Source organism: Lates calcarifer, linkage group LG24 (genome assembly GCF_001640805.2).
Source record: "Lates calcarifer isolate ASB-BC8 linkage group LG24, TLL_Latcal_v3, whole genome shotgun sequence".
Lineage (NCBI taxonomy): Eukaryota > Metazoa > Chordata > Actinopteri > Centropomidae > Lates > Lates calcarifer.
In genome coordinates this window covers 10,513,748-10,531,071 of record NC_066856.1, presented here as the reverse complement: position 1 = coordinate 10,531,071, position 17,324 = coordinate 10,513,748, and the positions used below count along the sequence as shown (strand labels likewise).

Here is a 17,324-nt window from a genome sequence, read left to right as displayed (position 1 = left end):
AGCCCACACACAGTCCTACTGGGAAACTGAAGATATGGTGTTGCAATTATTACTATAAATGACAGGGTGACATTTCAGCTGGAAACTATTTTCTCTTGTGGCATAGAAAACTATTTCCTTTTGAAACGCCTGTATAGAAAAGAATGCATGTGTCACACTTATTCCTAAACTGAACATTGCTTATTTACATTCACATCACCTAAATACAGCCTTGAGTTGTCATAGTCCACGAGTCATATATATTACACTAAATGACATCAGGTAGATTATGTCAATATTCAGATAAATACAGTACAACAGTCACATAGCAATACCTCATTTTTTGTGCTTTATCCTTTATGTTAGGTGTGACATTTTAGGAAATCCTGCATTATTTTCAGTAGTTATAGAGATGTACAATTTGGCTGGTAGAATAGGTGTTCAAAATTAAATTACACATATTCACCCAAACTTATGCTGAACATGAGGAGCAGTCCAGCAATTTATTAGTGAACATGCTAGATGGAGAAGCTTTCATGCCACAGATTAAATAGTAAAAATAAGAAGACACAAAGTGATACTAGCGATTGCATACATCATATTGGAAGTAAATGAAAAATATGTGGCCTGTAATTTAACACATGACATTGTTGACCAGTTGCAGATGGCAGTGTACAGGGAGCCATGAAAATTTGCAACTGCTTTGGCTGGCAGACCAGTGCAGACCGCAGCAATCAAAACCAAATGCAGAACTTCCTTTTAGTCGTAAACCTGCCATTTTGCCCATGAGAACACATCAAACTCAGTTTGGTTTAGAATATAATGCCACCCTTAATCAGCCCAGTCAACTGCGGTCGTTGTTGGAAACCCCAGTGGCGATCACCTATACTACCCATTAATCATTTAACATTAAATAGGATACTCATTAAGCTATGCAAGACTGTTGATACTGGCAGCGGTTCATGTATTAAGATGCCTACACAAGTTCACTGCCTGTCACTCTGTGCAAAATGGGTCTAATAAAGCCTTGCAAACAATCAGTGTCAGACTATATATTAATTTTGAGGCATGTCAGATGGTACGAAGGATGCCTGGTGGATCATAGCGCTGCCATGCAAACAAAAAACATATTCAAGCAGAAACATGTCATCGGCTCGCATTATTCACTTGCACCTTAGTGATATGAAAATGAAGCACATGATTTAATGTGTGAGTGCTCTTTGCCCTCTTGCATTTGTTGTTGATTTTTGCTAGTTGCTCAACGACTCTGCCTTGGACTGGTGATGTGATAATGGACTACAACATTGGTTGTGAGAGACAATAAACAATCTTTGGCTGAAACTGAGAGGAGGAGGAAAAAGAGTGTGTGAACCAGGGGAATGCAAATTTCGCAAAGTGAGTCTAGGGTATGGATGAATTTTTATCAGTAGCATTGTACTTGGATTCAGACATCGGTGTATTTCTACATGTGTAGTAATCAGTGAGAAACACTGATAACCCATTCACCCTTAAGAATTAAGCAAGTCAGCAAGGAAGTAATTCATTTAGTTCTACTTAATAAGAAAGCTGTCTCCTAAATAAATATAGTGCTGCATTCAATGCAGTACAGACCTGGCAAAACAGCACTGTTTTACCCCATGCTACTGGTAGTAGTTTAAAGTAATTGAAGCATACTTGTGGCTTACTGTTATCTATAGGTTGAAAACATATGTATTCTACCACACAAAAGCAGCAGAAAGAAAAGTGGGCTAACCAAACACAGACAAATAACAAGACATGAATGAGGGAGTGAACTGGTTCCACTTTGTGTTCCAACATCGCTGAGCTTGACCACCAAGACATCTATTGACCACACATGCAACAACACAAATGGCTGTATGCATTAAACCACAATTACACACACATAAACACACACAAGCACATACACACAACTGACTCAGAGCCTTGTAAAGGGGACGCGGCTGTGCTGGGAGCAAAAGGGTGACAGAGATTTGGAGGGGGAAAAAAAAAACGCAGAAACTTGGACAGACTCACTCCTCCACCAGCTGCACTTTCTTCCAATCTCCTGCCAGACCTTTACTTGTTTTCTCTCCCTCCCAACTTCCATACTTCATTCCCTGTGTCCATCATTGATTGCTTTCCTTCCCTTCTGCCTCACGCAATTGCTAATGTAGAAAATTCATTGTGGTGTGAGAAAACAATCCATGTAGTCAAGTAAACAAAGTACTCAAAACACCAACTGTCATAGGTGTTGGGGGGTGTATTCGAAGTTCTTTGGACAATGTCTATGGTTACAAACCACTAATCCACAAGGGACAAGCAGATCCAATGTGATGGTAGCGCAGCGGTTTTCAAATGAAATTACTTCTTTGGCCGTAATTGCTCGTTAAGTAATATTTTTCTTGCCTCTGTACATGGCAGAGAAAATGCAAAATAAGTTTGTTTTAACCCACAAATGTCCATTTCAGAGTCTCTGTTTTAATTAAATGAAAAAGTGACACTTTCCAGAATTTATTTTTCCCTATTTGCTTTGGTTTTGTCCATTTGTGTGTTTACTGTGTACTGAGCTCTCTGTGTATACAGTATGATTGAAAGAGCAAAACACTGTTCTTGACATGATGATAATGCTGAAAGGACCGTCACCAACTACTTTGATTTTTGATGATGTATCCAGGACATTTTCTGTTTAATCATTTGACAACGATGTCAACAGATTGTAATCAATTTTGTGACTATATATGTATGTACTTGTGCTCTGTTACGTTGGCTATCAGCCTGATGAGATCTGGCAGTATGAAAATGCTGCCTTTCTTTCAGGCTAACAAAGTTCTGGGAGCCTTAATCCAGTGTGCTGATTCTCTCGATTTTTTTCCCAGCTATGTAAGTGGGTCATAGACACACCAAGAGCCTTTATAGTGTCAAGTGAAATGACAACCAGTGGTGCACACACTCAGACAAAAATGTGAAACATGAGTGTGTAACAATTCATAAACTATAAAAAAAACCATATATGCTTTTGGTTTAAAGGCCAGTGCCATGCCATCAGATGATTATGGTTTTCAACTGTTTACAAAAGTGACACAAAGTGTAAAGAGGTGTTTGAGAGTGAAAACAGACAGGTTTAAGGTGATAATGGGAAACTGTGTGTGGGAGACCTGTAGCAGCCTCAGAGAAGCCACAACCAGCGTTATTCAATCAGATGTCCCCTAAGGCGACTCTGACTCTGACTGAGATAGTCTACACTGTGAAGGTGGAGAGTTCAAATGGTTTATATGAAGTGAAACCATCATTGGGAGTATTAGAATGTGAATCTTGCAATGCAATAAGTGATGTGTGAAGTCAGTCGTACAGTATGTAGGCTCTCCATCCAAGACTTTCGACCTGTCACTAATAGCACTCATTCTACAGTTTAATATCACCCAACCTCACATTCTATAGGTTTTCAATAAAGTCTGTCATGGGGACAATCTGTTTACTCCCTCATATCCCTTCAGTGTAATGTAATATGCTGCTGTGTCTGCAGACAGCTGGTGTCTCATATGGACTACTCATATCACTACCTTTACTGACAACAGCTATTTATCAAGAATGGCCAAGAGCCATAGTGCATAAAACAGGGGTTTCATAACCTATTTTAATTAAATTGACAAACTGTTTGTTGTGGTTTCGGAATAGGAGATTAAAGCTCTCTTTGTGCAAGCTCTGTAATCAGTGCGCTGTGTCTGTGCCCTCCTTCAGTGCCTGGCTCACGAGAAGTCAAGCCCCGTGTAAACCTACCCAAGCCCTCCTGTCACACTTTATTGCTGGATCACAGTGGTACATCAAGTATTGTTTCCAAACATGATAGATTTACAGCACTGTAAGTGACAGGTAGCACGCTAAAGAAAAAAATAAAAAAATAAAAAACCCAAATAGGCTTACTAGGGGAAAAAAAAACAAAGGCTGATTTTATTGCACTAGTAATAAAAGCAACCACTGGAAAATAGTCTATTCTTTAATCATCTGACTGAAAACAGGCATTGCGTGAATAATTCAGACTGTTTAAGCACAAAAAAAATCAGTGAGTAATGATGGACTTGCCAATGTGTGTAAAACAATTACACCATGAGAGCATTTATGTGACAGAGAAAAAAAAACTTCTTAACCTGGTGCCCCTCTAGTGCCAACTGTTAAGACTTGGCTGGCTGTGAGGAATGGCTGGCTGGGGATCAGTCTAAAATCAGAGCCTGCTGTCCTCATTAAGAATATTACATCGAGACCTGCTGTTTTATGTTCACTGTCATTAAGGGGGGAAAACTAATTGCTTAAAAAATACACTCCAAATGCTCCTGTGCCATTTGCTGAAGAGAAATAATATGAATTTGTTATGGCCAAATTGTTCTGACTTGGTTTCGATGCGAGCCATTCTGCATGCAAATGATTTTCCCTCACAAACATCTCCAGGACAACACACAATGTATTTTACTGACTGATAAATGGATCTTCTTAATTGTCTGTTATCCTTTAATTAATTGCTTGCATTCCGTCCCCCTGAAAATTAATGTAGCAACATGAATGAGCATCGCAGATTGAGTGTGGGTCAGAGATGAATGCATGTGATCTGAATAATTTTACACTATATTGTTTGAAAGCATGCATGGGTACAGTAATAAATATAGCTAATTATGTGACCTTCTAATCACCTAATTGGTTAATTTATCAAAGAAGCACACATTTTAGCTAATTAGATTTGTTTCACTTTATCCCTTTGGATGCATTCAGACAGGTGAGAACAATGCAGTTCAAACTAAGATGTGCGACCACAATGACATCTGCTAAAATATGGATTTTTGAGCTAAAGTGCGGTTTGCTTGTGCTGGGAGAGCAACACAGGACCAATTGCAGGATGTAAAACACAGATTCGTTGCTCAGATTCCACCATTTCCTCAACTGGTGGGACCACCAAAGAGCTGCAGCATCACTTAACAGAACAAACTTTGTTTTGACACTGCAAAGTATTATAATGACGCAAGATGACAGGTTCTCTAAGGGTTATATGGCAGTGTGACCATAAAAGACACATCTAATCTGATACCGTGTCTGCTGCTGGTGTGATTCAAACTAAAGAAAACCAAGTAAAAATTTGTGGTAGATTTTTCATATTTCTGTATTCACTTCTTCCAGTGAAGGATCCAACCACAGGAAAGTGATCAGTGATTGTGATGTGGTTAACACTTAAGAATCAGTTTCCTCAGAAAAAGGAACCGGTCCTCTTCATCAGAATTACAAGGAACATAGACGGGAAAAGAAGACACATACAAACATGTAAGTATGCCACTAAACTAGTGGAAAAGGCCAGTTCTGGCTGTTCTACATAAAAGCCTTTATTGTGAAGCAGGATGCTTCCTATAGTTTATATTTGTGTTGTGTTTTATGCATCTGTGTCCTGAAGGTACATTAACTCAAATACTGTACTTCATTTACAATTTTGAGGTTCTTGTATTTCACCTGAGGGAAATATTGTACTTTTTTCCCACTATATTTACATATTGACCATTGTGGTTACTTGCTAATTTTCAAATTAAGATTTTATGTTGAAACCTATAACTAGCTCAAGTTTGTTATTAAGATTTAGCTTAAGCTTAAGCTACAATACAAAAATACTTCCCTCTAAACTCTTCAAGGCCTGAAGGGATATAAGAATCTGAGTATCATTTGTAAGTAGTACATGATAGAGGTGTGGGATTTACTGATAGAGGGGGTGAAAATAATAAAACTACTGCTTTTCTGCAAAGTTAATACACAACAACACTGGGAAACAGTGTCCTGATGAGTTCATGTGCATCAACCTATGATAGCACATGCCAACAATGGGTGCAGATGATTTCATGGGTGTCATACAGAGCTGTCAACCCAAGAAACCTCTCAACAAAACAGTCCACCCTTTCTCTTGACGGCCATTTACTGCTCAGCTACCCAAGACGAAACACAAATCACTTTGAGTGCTACAAAAAACAAAGCATCCAGTTTTCTGGGAAAAGATACAAGTAAGGTAAAGGTACAAGTGGTGTGTATTAGTACAAACACACAGATGTGAGTTCTTGTGAAGAAGCGCACTTAGGTGTCTACCGCGCCCTGCCAAACTCGCTGAAAGGCAGCATTACGAAAGGTGGTTCTACTGATGTAACCTGCTTTGTGCACAGTGGTCTCAGGTTCGTTTTCACATTCAATACATCAAGGCAAAAGAGGAGAGGAGGACACACAGGGATACACAAACATGAAACTCCACTTAGAGGAGAGGAGATGAAAGGAGAGACCAGACTTCTGTGTCACTGAGTCTGTTGAGTACAAATCATTCCAAGCATTTGTTTATGTTGGACATGTATTCCACTCCTCCGCCCCCAGTCTCCTTGATAAAACACTGCTTTATGAGTTTACACCCATTTGTACAATTTGGACAGATTATCCTTTGTTCTGGCATGTCGCCCATGGAAATTTACGTACTATCTGAGTGAACGCATCTGATTTACTGATCTATTCAGATATTTGGTGATTTAAAAAAAAAAATGGAATGTAATAAAAAGTTATTCCTCTGAAGTCCCTACCTTGTGGGCTTTGGCAGGCTCTTTTTGTTTTAGGGCAGCAGTGATGATGGGAGGGATAAGAGAAACCATATCTGTGGAACGCTTGAGCAGACCAAAGAGCACACAGTGTCCTGATTAGGCTACATGAGATTCTAAAGCCCAACAGGCCAGTGAGCTATATAAAAAACATAATCTTGAGCGCGAGACAGTGAGGAGAAAAAGGAGACTGCGTGTGTGAAGAGGACCTCAGAGGATATCTGATACCTCCACATAGGAAGAGATGAGAGGAAATGTTGAATATAGAAAAGCGCTCATGGGCAGATTTGCCTTTTCAGTGAGCCAGGTTGGCTCAATTAGAGATGTGGCTGACAACGTACACCTGTCTATGTGTGTCTGTGTGTGTGCTCTTTGCTCTCTGATATTATTCTGATGTTTTTCAGGCATTTTTCAAGGATGAGCATCTTTCTGTAGCAACTGTTTCTTTATATTTCTTACAGGTGCATGCACATGCACCTACATGTGCGCACACACAGACACACAGCATCACTAAGGTTGTCATTGATTTTACAAGGACACTGCCATATAGCCATAAGGCAAGTCAAGAATACAGCGATAATGCATTTTACCCTTCATGCGCCTCAATCAAAAGCCGAGAAATCTCTCAGGTATTTAATGTTCCTGAAATCTCTTATTTTTTGGCTAGAAGTCAGTGTGCAAGCTTTAAACAGCCTCTCACAATGTTCATATAATTGTTCAGTTTCATTGATTGTCACATAGATTTTATGTCACTGTGGATCCAAGAGTCATTGGGTTTCCTGCTACAGGAAAACATTGTGGGTGTAGTCAATAATATGCTCCTGCTAAGAGTTTTTCAGATGTAAAATCTTAATTTTCTAATTTTAAGTGTATAATCAGATTTTTGCTTATTCTTAATATTCAAAACCATAGCCCTAACAGGTGATTCATTCACAGATTTCTTTTTATTGAACCTGTAGTCAATGGTTTTTGGGCCACACTGTAACTGTAAACACAACACTGGCATTTAATCCCCTTAGCAAAAAAAAAAAAAAAAAAAACACCTGATAAGTTAAACATTCACTCTACTTTTTACTTTGGTTTGGTCTCCACCAGCTCCTAAGGGATATATCTATTTCTTAAGCAGCTAAATGCTATCACACTACATTCACAAGCTAGCTGCTAAGTTTGTCTGTTTGCCCTTTGATGATGAACAGGTAGTGTACAGTGATCTCAGCAGTAGCATGCTTGGTTGAGTTTGATAGAACAATGTCACTGAAACAAAACTGTTAAGTTGTGGGCTGAAACATAAAAAACTGGTTGTAAGATGCAAAAAGTGCCATATAAAACTGAAGGGAAGTGCAAAGTCAGGTGATAATTCCATGATGGTTTCTCATTACAAGCGACATCTTACACTTACAGTAATTTCTTCCACTGCTAATATAAAATATATTGAGTGAATTTAAAAACTATATAACAGAGGCCCTGTTGGTGTAAAATTGTAGACTGACCAATGCAGCATTTCTGCAGGTAGTGAATTCACTGCAGTGCAGGTGACCCTGCCTCCCTCTCAGTTTCCTACAGAGAAAGCAGCAATGGCCAGCTCAGTATCTGAACACCATCACAGGAGGAAATGTCACAGAGCAAAGCACCCCCAGTCATTCAGCCCACTGTTCTTCCAGCTGACATAATGCTAGTGTCATAACCAAATGAGGGCTGGGAGAAGGTGGGCGGCTTCTGACCGCTCTGCTTTGCTCTAACAGGGCAAGTCCTATCCAAAATTCCAACTCTGACAGAATGCAGGATGCAGGCGCCCCCGCTCCCCTGGGATCTGAGCAACAGGAGGAAAGCTGGGAGCGCCACGGACGTCTACACTGGAGGAGCCCAGTATGACTCATTGGAATCAGGTGTTCCAATGATAACACAGCAATCGGGGATTGTCCATGAAGCAAACGTTGATGTAACTACATTTCTTGATAACACAAATATCTCCCTGATTCAGTGACCATATCTGTGAATCATTTGGGCTGGATTCCCATATAATGTTTCATAGCATCTAAGTGACTAATTGAATCAGCTGCAAAACACGTATAATTCTGGGTATGTTCAGTATTTGAGCATGAACAATGACTGGGTATGACTACACCATAACAGAGATGAATTAATGATTTAAATGTAGACTTGGATGGAAAGGAATTATGCACAGGCCCTTCGCCATAAATAAGATTCATTAAGACGCTGATAAATGCACATTTCATATTATCGCCGTATCTTCTCATCAGGGCACTTTCTGAATGAATCAATACTGGTCTTGGTGGTGATTAGAGAGCTGATGGATCAGAGCCAAGCTGCCCTTTTAATGGTAAGATTTTCCATCAACATGACTCTGGATCACTCTTATTCATCATAATAGGTAAGGACATGGGCATATGGAAACCTTCGTTTCCCTGCAGCATCATTAAGGTGACTGATTGTGGATATGGCCTGTCACTCCACCACATAGTCAGTCATCGGAAGAAGAGAATTCATATTCAGGAGGTCTTGCTTTCATTAATCCAGGGCGCAACTACGCTGAAAAAAAGAGACCCCATGAAAACATAAGTGACCTTGGAATAATATATACTCTTATGTCTTTTCTGTGTTTCAGGGACACACATCCTCTCACTCTCCCCCCTCATCTGCGCTCACAAAGTGGCATAAGAAAACAAAACAGACCATGAGGAACGGATACTGCCCGTCTCTTAGAAACTCATCACTGTGACATATGACATTGACAGACATGCTGGAAAACAGATTTTCCCCTCTACCCCATAGACATTTGTCTTTCACCCCCTGTTTGTTCCTGCATGGATCAAATAGTAGAAGATGTGAGCCAGATGCTAGACTGTCTGCTGACTAGACTCAGTTACCCAACACTGCAACTGAATCGCGGACAATTTCTGGCAGCATATCCGCATTTTAAAATTAAATCCCACACATTTGGCATCAGAATACCTTACCATAGGAATTTAAGGAGCCAAAGTTGATGTAAAAAATAAAACAGATATATATGCTTCTCTGTTACATTTCTGAGTTTAATAGTGATAACTTTGCATTAGATTACCCAGCAGATGTCCATGCATATAAAAACCTATACAAATTCACCACATTCCTAACTTATATGTTACAAAATGGGTGCTCTATCACCTTACAAAAGCAGTGATGTGGGATTTTTAAAATGAGGAAACACTGCCATCTGGAGGGAGCTCCAATGACTCCTGAAACTTGATGCATATCAAACCAACTTGGATAAATGCAGATTTGTCATGTTCTCAGGACCAGTGTGCTCTCTGGAGCCATGTAGCTCAGTTTCTGTAAATTGTATGCATAAGTTATGTCACCTTCCCTCTGCATTTAAAAATATCATAATATTTAGAAAACCATAAAATACTATTTCTGACATTTCTATAAAATTATGGCAAAGGATAAGACTGTGGAATAAATCAACTTTAAGTATGTTGAAAACAGACAAAATATTTAAAGCATCTATCCTCCTTAGTTTGTCATTTTCGTGTTATTGTCAATTCCTAAATAAGCTTCAATATGGTATTCTGTCCTTTCCTCTCTGAGAGTACCACAGTGTACCTGGATTTCATGGCAGGCGACCAAACCCTAAATAACATTCCTTCACTGAGGGAGAGGAGATCATTAATCGCACCTCTGTGGCATTTTTATGGAGTTTTGAAAATGGCTGGATGGTTCCAGTAAAGCAGAAAAAAGCTACGGGAAGAAAGAAAGCTGACAGAGACTGAGTGCAAAGGGACCCCGTGAGGGCACCACGTTCATGAGTTTAGAAAACATATGGAGTGGACAACCATGTCTGACACACATCTGAGGCAGTGGGATTAAAGAAACAATGCTGTTTGAAGTCACTCAAAATATATCAAGACCATGTTCCCACTAAGTTGGATAAATCCCAAAGCTCTTTTTTTAGCCACCTATGCATTCCACACCAAGCCAGCATTTCAAGCACCCTAAACAAATCTTTTCCAGAGTGAATAAATTAAAAAAACACCAGATTTTCTTTTTAATGTGAATGAGGAAAACAAAGCTGTTGCAAAAGAGCAATGCTTGTATGTGGTATGTAGCAGTGATGTTACCGAGACAATTTAACTCTCCCTTTTTGGTCCACAAGGGTCAGCATGGAGCCTGCACACATGCAGCCCAAAAATTAGGACAATATGAACAGAACATACACACCAACAAATGTGTGAACACAAAGATGTATCCCACATAGGTGACCACACAGTGTAGGTGTGGTCATTATCTATTTAAGCATGTGACGAATTTGCAGCAGCATGAACAAATGATGGTATAATGCAAAAATGTGTTATTGTCAAGTTTGAGTGTGGACAGAGGTGTTTTCCAAAAATGAATTTAAAATGACTTTAAAATGGAAATAATTAAGAGTTCAGGCAGCTAGCTAAGTTTAGGGGGCTCACCTTTGGTTGAACATCCCTCTGAAGTTGTAGTTAGCTCTATAGTTGGGCATGGGCTTAGGATCCAAAGGCCTGTATATAGCTGGCTCGCCTCTCTTCATGGCCAGACCATTCAGCTCCACTGTTGGTGTTATACTGCCTGTGTGAGCAAGTATGAGAAAGAAAAAAATTTGATATAAAAGATTAAAACCAGAGTATCTGAAATAAACATAAAGCACCCAGAGTGGTCAAAATGATACATAATGTATGAAAATAAAATAGTAATGTTAGAAAACAAATTACAGTTATAACACAGGTGCACCAATTGACTTCACAAGTTGAACAATGCAACCTAATAACATTTTAACTGAAAATATCAGGGTGTCTGTATTCTGCTTAAAACTGCAGAACCTTTCTACCTGTCTGATTTTGTATGATGCATGCACTGCTAATCCCACAGCTCACCACTGATGTTGCATAACCTATCACAGGGCTTTCTTAATCCCATTAAAAACTGGCTACAATGTCTTTCACTACAACAATGCCACAGAGGGCAGGGGAGATGAGATGGGGCTAGTGGTAATAATTTGGCCAGAGATAAAACATAAGCCTGCACTTGGGCTTCAGTAAGAGGGTCTGTGCTGGCTTTGTTCTGAACATGGATTATTTAAGTATATCCAGTGGTTTGTGAGCTATGCCTGGAAGTCAACTTTCTCAGGGTGAACATCTAAGAAAATACTGAAATTTTCCATTATTAATGGAGTAGAGAGGCATTGCAAAGTACCATTATGGCACAAATGTTTTGGCAGGTTTCTTCCCCTTAGCACTTAACTTTATGACCATACCTGAGAAACAGTGATGTCCCAGTGCAAAACTTTGCTCTGTGAAGTGACTTTTGAGCTGTCCCCATCTCCCTCCCTCTACAGTATTTCAACCCCAAAGCTCTGCTTCAGAAATAAATGAACCAGCAGAGGGCGCTAATGCAAAGAGATAGTTCCAAATTTTTGGAATAAAGCCATGCAAGTTACTGCAAGTTACTCACTCAAAGTCTAATGCATGAACTCTGGCTCAAGCTATGAGCCCTGTGGATGGGTATATGCCAGGCAGAGAGTGTTACAGCAGTTATTTTGACTTGTCATGGTAGGAAAGGCACAGGTATTACTAATAACAATAAAGATAACGTTGTTAGTGTCCCAGTAAGTCATGATAGAACACACAACACCAGAACCCTAAAACTGAAGCAGCTAAATGGAGGTTGCTTTGCAGATGTTTTCCAATAGGATCTGCCTCAATAAAAAACCTCTCTGTAACTGTTTAATATCTAATCCAGATTAATCACATTAGTAGCAACTGGGTTTAAAGGTAATCATTCACACATACATTCTTTGTTAATAGTAAAATGAGACGTGGTTGCAATACCTGGGTTGCTGTTGACGTCCACTTTAGGGGAGCGGGGTGCTGGCCTGGGAAGGACGCTCTCGGCCAGTGCTTTGGCGGCTGTGGAGTGCTGGGCCTTTTTAATGCTGGTGCCTTCCGCCTCCCACACCTGCTCCCCAAGAGTCAGCTGCACTGTGAAGATCTGGAACAGTGACACCCAGAGGGAGAGACATTACCCAATGGCAACGACATTTTTACCAACATCCCTTTGGAGCCCATATGGTAGGAGCTGGATGTATGCTGCATGACCAATATTCATTTATGAAAGGTACTGTAACATATACTCCATCAAATATATAACACTTTTCGCACATGTATTTGGCCCAGACAAGCTTAACATTGAAAAAAAAAAAAAAAACTTAAAAAAAAGAGGATTTTCCTGCACCAATTTAGACTACTGTAAGTCACAACTACTCACCTTAGCGTGTGCAGGGCCTCTCTCATTGAGGAGCTTGTACTGTGGTTGGATCCTATTGAAACGGGCTAACTCATTCACCAAACACATTGGAGTTTTCTCTTTAGGGTTTGCCATGTTCTCCTGGGGCGGGCCTAAAAAAGAACACTTGATACACTCACCAATATTGTTTTAGTATCAGAGACAAAACTATATGCATGAATAATTATAAGGTAGTGATATAATGACTGGCATGGGATATTCATACATTGTAGCAAGCATCTTATGCAGGTATTTATATGTCAGATATGCTATATAATACAAATGCTGCATGTAATTATCATGTCCTATGCACAACAAAGAAAATCAGTGAACAAACCATAACAACCACAACAAATGAACCAATCTGTCAGAGAGACATTGTTCCAGATATTTTCCCTCTTTAGCAGATGTGCAAGGGCTCAGGTGTGTTTTGATTTGTCTGAAGGCTCCATCATCTTACAGACTAGTGATGATCATTAAAGATTATGGCCTACAGTGCAGTTTAATGGTAATAAATATAACCAGTAATTCAGTTACTAATAGGTTCACATTATCATGTGCCAAGGACTGGAATGCAGGCAGTGTTAAACATTATACATTCAGATTATGTTATCTGATCAATACCATCAGATTCTAACAGTTTGCAATGGAGAGAGCAGGAGCTCCAGGTCTGTCCCAAGTCAACCCCTAACAGTTACACATGCAGACTGTAACTGTTAACTTGAGATAGGTTGTCTCTTGCATCCTGAAGCTGGTTAAAAGCTCAGGGGAAAAGATTTATCAGCCTTTCTACTGCATTCTGACTATGCACCGTTATAGCTGGAATCAATATCAGATCATTTCATCTCTCTTACAGTGTTGGCTTCCGATGCCAAATAAAAGATGCTGATAAAAATAATGCAGTCTGTAATTTGTTGGAAATCACAGATACTAATTATCATAAGTAATAATCACATGGCATGCATGCAAAATGACAATAAACTACTCCCAAAGGAAACCATTCACTTCAGTTGTCAGTCTACCTGGCGGTATGGCAGACACAGGGGCGTCCCCATATCCGACTGCAGGAGCAGGGCAGGCGGGTGTGGGGGCCGGGCCTGTGCCGTTGACGGAGGGCTGCAGACCCAGGGATCCTGGGCTGGCCATGGCCGTTGGGGGAACTCCGGGGGAGAGGCCAGGACCAGCCAGGGGTGCTGAGGTCTGTACTTTCACTTGAGCCATGCTCTATTCCTGAAAACCAGACAACAATTAACAACTTAAAGGTTTGTTTTAAATACTTTAAATAAATAAATTTGAAAAAGATCAAATGTCTAATATTTTATGTTACTAGTGAAGTACACAGCATACTGCGCATCATTAGACATAAAGCATTTGTCTACATAAACATGCAAGCACACATAAATCAATTCCAGTGTTTGCTCAGTTTAAAGTTGTTCACTGTCATTTGACAGATTTCTGTGGGCTGAGCCTGGAGAACAGACTTCAAACTGAGCAGCCCTAGGCCTATCTCACATTCTGATCCACTGGCAGCTAATACACCCAGACAATGAACCTTTATTTGAAGGAGCTTTGCTCATGTTACTGCTGCTAAGCTCCCCGGAAAAAGAAGGGAATCCTGTGATAGCAGCCTGAACAAGACAATGGACATTCAATGGCATTTTATTTGAGACTAAAAAGAGGTATGAAGGCCTACATTGGGTAGATATAGATTAATATGAACAGCAGAGAGGGCCCAACAATTTGGTAAAAGTCAACAAATACACATTAACTTCTTCATCTTTTTATGCATGCATGCATGCAATATTTTGTTGAATGCAATTATACACAGGTCATGGCCTGCAGCAACATTACCAAAATAATATGCTACCATGTGATTTTCATCAATGAAATATGATGATTGAGTAGGTATATTCTTCATATGAAAACGCAATCAAAAAGGTACAAACTGTATCACAACATCTTGTCAAAACGGCTCTGCTACTGGTTCACATTAATATGTGGCAGGCACTGAAGGGAAATGGAGGGAAATTCTTTTCATGTCCCTACCGAGGTCAGAGCAAAGGGTCAGACAGAGAACTGAACTCCTGGAGTGTGAAGATATTCAGTGTCTTGCACTTGGACACTATGAAACAGCAGCTTTGAACATGGCCCCCTCAGGTATTGGACATTATCATTAATCACCATATTATCCTGAAGTAAACTGTAGGATCAATAAATTGTGTATGTAAACACATACAAAGATATTCTTTAACTAACAGATGAAATGACATAGTTGAGATAATACATAGGTCAATGGAGACAGTTTTCAGACTCTGTTTTCACAGACTTCATCCTGAAATTACAATTGTTTGCACTGTTTACAGTTGAGAGACATGGCTGGACTGGAGTAAACAACAGAGCGGTGGCATGTCCTTGAAACAGCTGATATCTACTAAACAAAATGCTTTTTTTTTTTTTTACTACGGCCCGTGACCTTGATTAATTGCATGCAGTCAAATTGTTCTGTTTATTTCCTCGGTGCATCCCGCGTGCCCCTGAGGTTCTCGGGGTCACAGTCTTTATTGCTTTACTTTAACTCTCTCGCAGTAACGTGCACACATACAATGCTAGACAGCAACCTAAATGCATGGTCGTCTTAGACAGTAACTTGAATGTGGAGGTGGTGTTACGTTTGGGTTGACTGACAGAGCTACAGAGCTGTCTGCAACCCCTGAACCTACATTACAGTTTCGACTGTGTCCAGCTTAGCAGGAAGCTAACGTTACTAACGAGAAAACGCTATTTCCCGCAAATGTCAGCTCCTAAAAACACACCAACGGAGTGGACAAGCATGCATGCTGGCGTGAACATGTCACTGTGATTTCTCCTGGTGAATACACACTATCTAGCAACCTCCAGTTACGCTAGTTTAGCCGGTTAAAGCTCATCATGGCTGATCGGCCGAGCACCCCTCTTGCTAGCATCTCCCTGCCGCCCCATCCTCCACTAAAGTCTGGGGGATTTCTGTCCACCGCAACATCATACACGGACTGGCGACAGCGTGACAATAACCCCGAGACTATCTGACAACAAAGGGACAAATATTTTAGGGTAATTTTTACCTTTGTCCAGGGCCAGACCCCAGTTACACCTCCAACATTGGCAAACACTAAAGAGAACTGGATAGAAGAGGGAACAGACCACGTAATTTGTCTGGGTAAAAAATGGAAACATGTCCCATTAGAGGCAAATGGCTGATTAATTTGATATTTTATGGTTAAAGTTTATGTTTTGTTTATATTATAGGTGTTAAATGTTTCAAACTGCCAACTTACCATCATTAGAGTTTGGGGCAAATCTTGAATGAATCAGCCACCCCCGCGGCTATAAGAATGGTACATTCCTGGTGTGCTTCCTCAGAGCATACAGTGTAACTTTGATTCAGAACCAAAATGAATGTTTTCAGACTTGTTTTCTGCACTCGGCTTTTATGTTGCCCATTAATATATGATTAATATTATTTCATGGGATGAATTTTACAAGCACACCGACACCTTGACATAAAGCTTCGAATTTACAACTTGGAAAAAATAAGATCACTTGGCCTATTTCTTCACAAGGAGGCTTCATCATTGATTGAGCTTCATCATAAAGTTAATTATTTTAAAGTTGCATTGTTTTGGTCAGAGAAAGAGAACAAATGAACACACACAGAGCAGAGCTCCCTGCTGCTGATAGGATTTAATGCATTTATTTTGCTCAAGGGCACTTTGGCAGGGCAGGTGTTCACCTTAGACACCTGCAGTTGAAGACCTGTCTCTAGGCCAGAGTCTTGATTTTGTTTGGTGAAACACTAATGGAAGACAAACTACATCCAGACAGTGATATTCCTCATGGGTAAAAATGGGTGGAAATTATTCTGAGGTTCCACATCTGGAGGGAGCTGGCATAAATTCCAGTAGGGACTTTTTATTACAAGGGGTAAGGTAAGAGTTTTATTTTTATTTTTAGCTATACAACCGTAAGTCAAAAGAATGTGAATTGTGGATCGTTACAGGTAGGTCTGATAAGAGTACTATTGTAAAGTGACCAATAGATGGTGCCACTAAACCACATTTTCTTCACTTATTGTAGTAAGCCTTGTGTCATTCAGAAACCAGTGTTCTCTCCTTTAAAAATAAGATATAGTACATGGTGTTAAACACTGGGTTCTTGCTCTGTCTTTGACCTCTCACACACATGTAAAGTGACATAAGATTTTTCTTTCATGCAGTAAGAGCTGCAGCTGACTGTATTGCACAAAACTTAAAGTCAAGAAAGATTAACTTTGTGTTCACACTCACACTCTTAAAACTGCTGTGCAGGTGTTGCAATGCAGAGATTGATCATTGATCATTTGACCATTTTCAAAACACATTGACTCCCAGTTTGAAGATGAGTTTTTTGTTTCTGTTACAC

At 39.9% G+C, this 17,324-nt stretch overlaps 1 protein-coding gene across 1 annotated transcript in view; it reads right to left on the bottom strand.

The window, feature by feature from the left end:
* stau2 (staufen double-stranded RNA binding protein 2) overlaps positions 1 to 16,067 on the bottom strand; it is an 82,790-nt gene extending 66,723 nt beyond the window's left edge. Inside the window, 5 exon segments of the mRNA XM_018673991.2 lie at positions 11,039 to 11,174; positions 12,434 to 12,593; positions 12,870 to 13,000; positions 13,910 to 14,117; positions 15,989 to 16,067. Of these exon segments, the coding sequence (XP_018529507.1) occupies positions 11,039 to 11,174; positions 12,434 to 12,593; positions 12,870 to 13,000; positions 13,910 to 14,108 (626 nt within the window). The 5' untranslated portion in view covers positions 14,109 to 14,117; positions 15,989 to 16,067.
* Between the last annotated feature and the right edge of the window lie 1,257 nt (positions 16,068 to 17,324).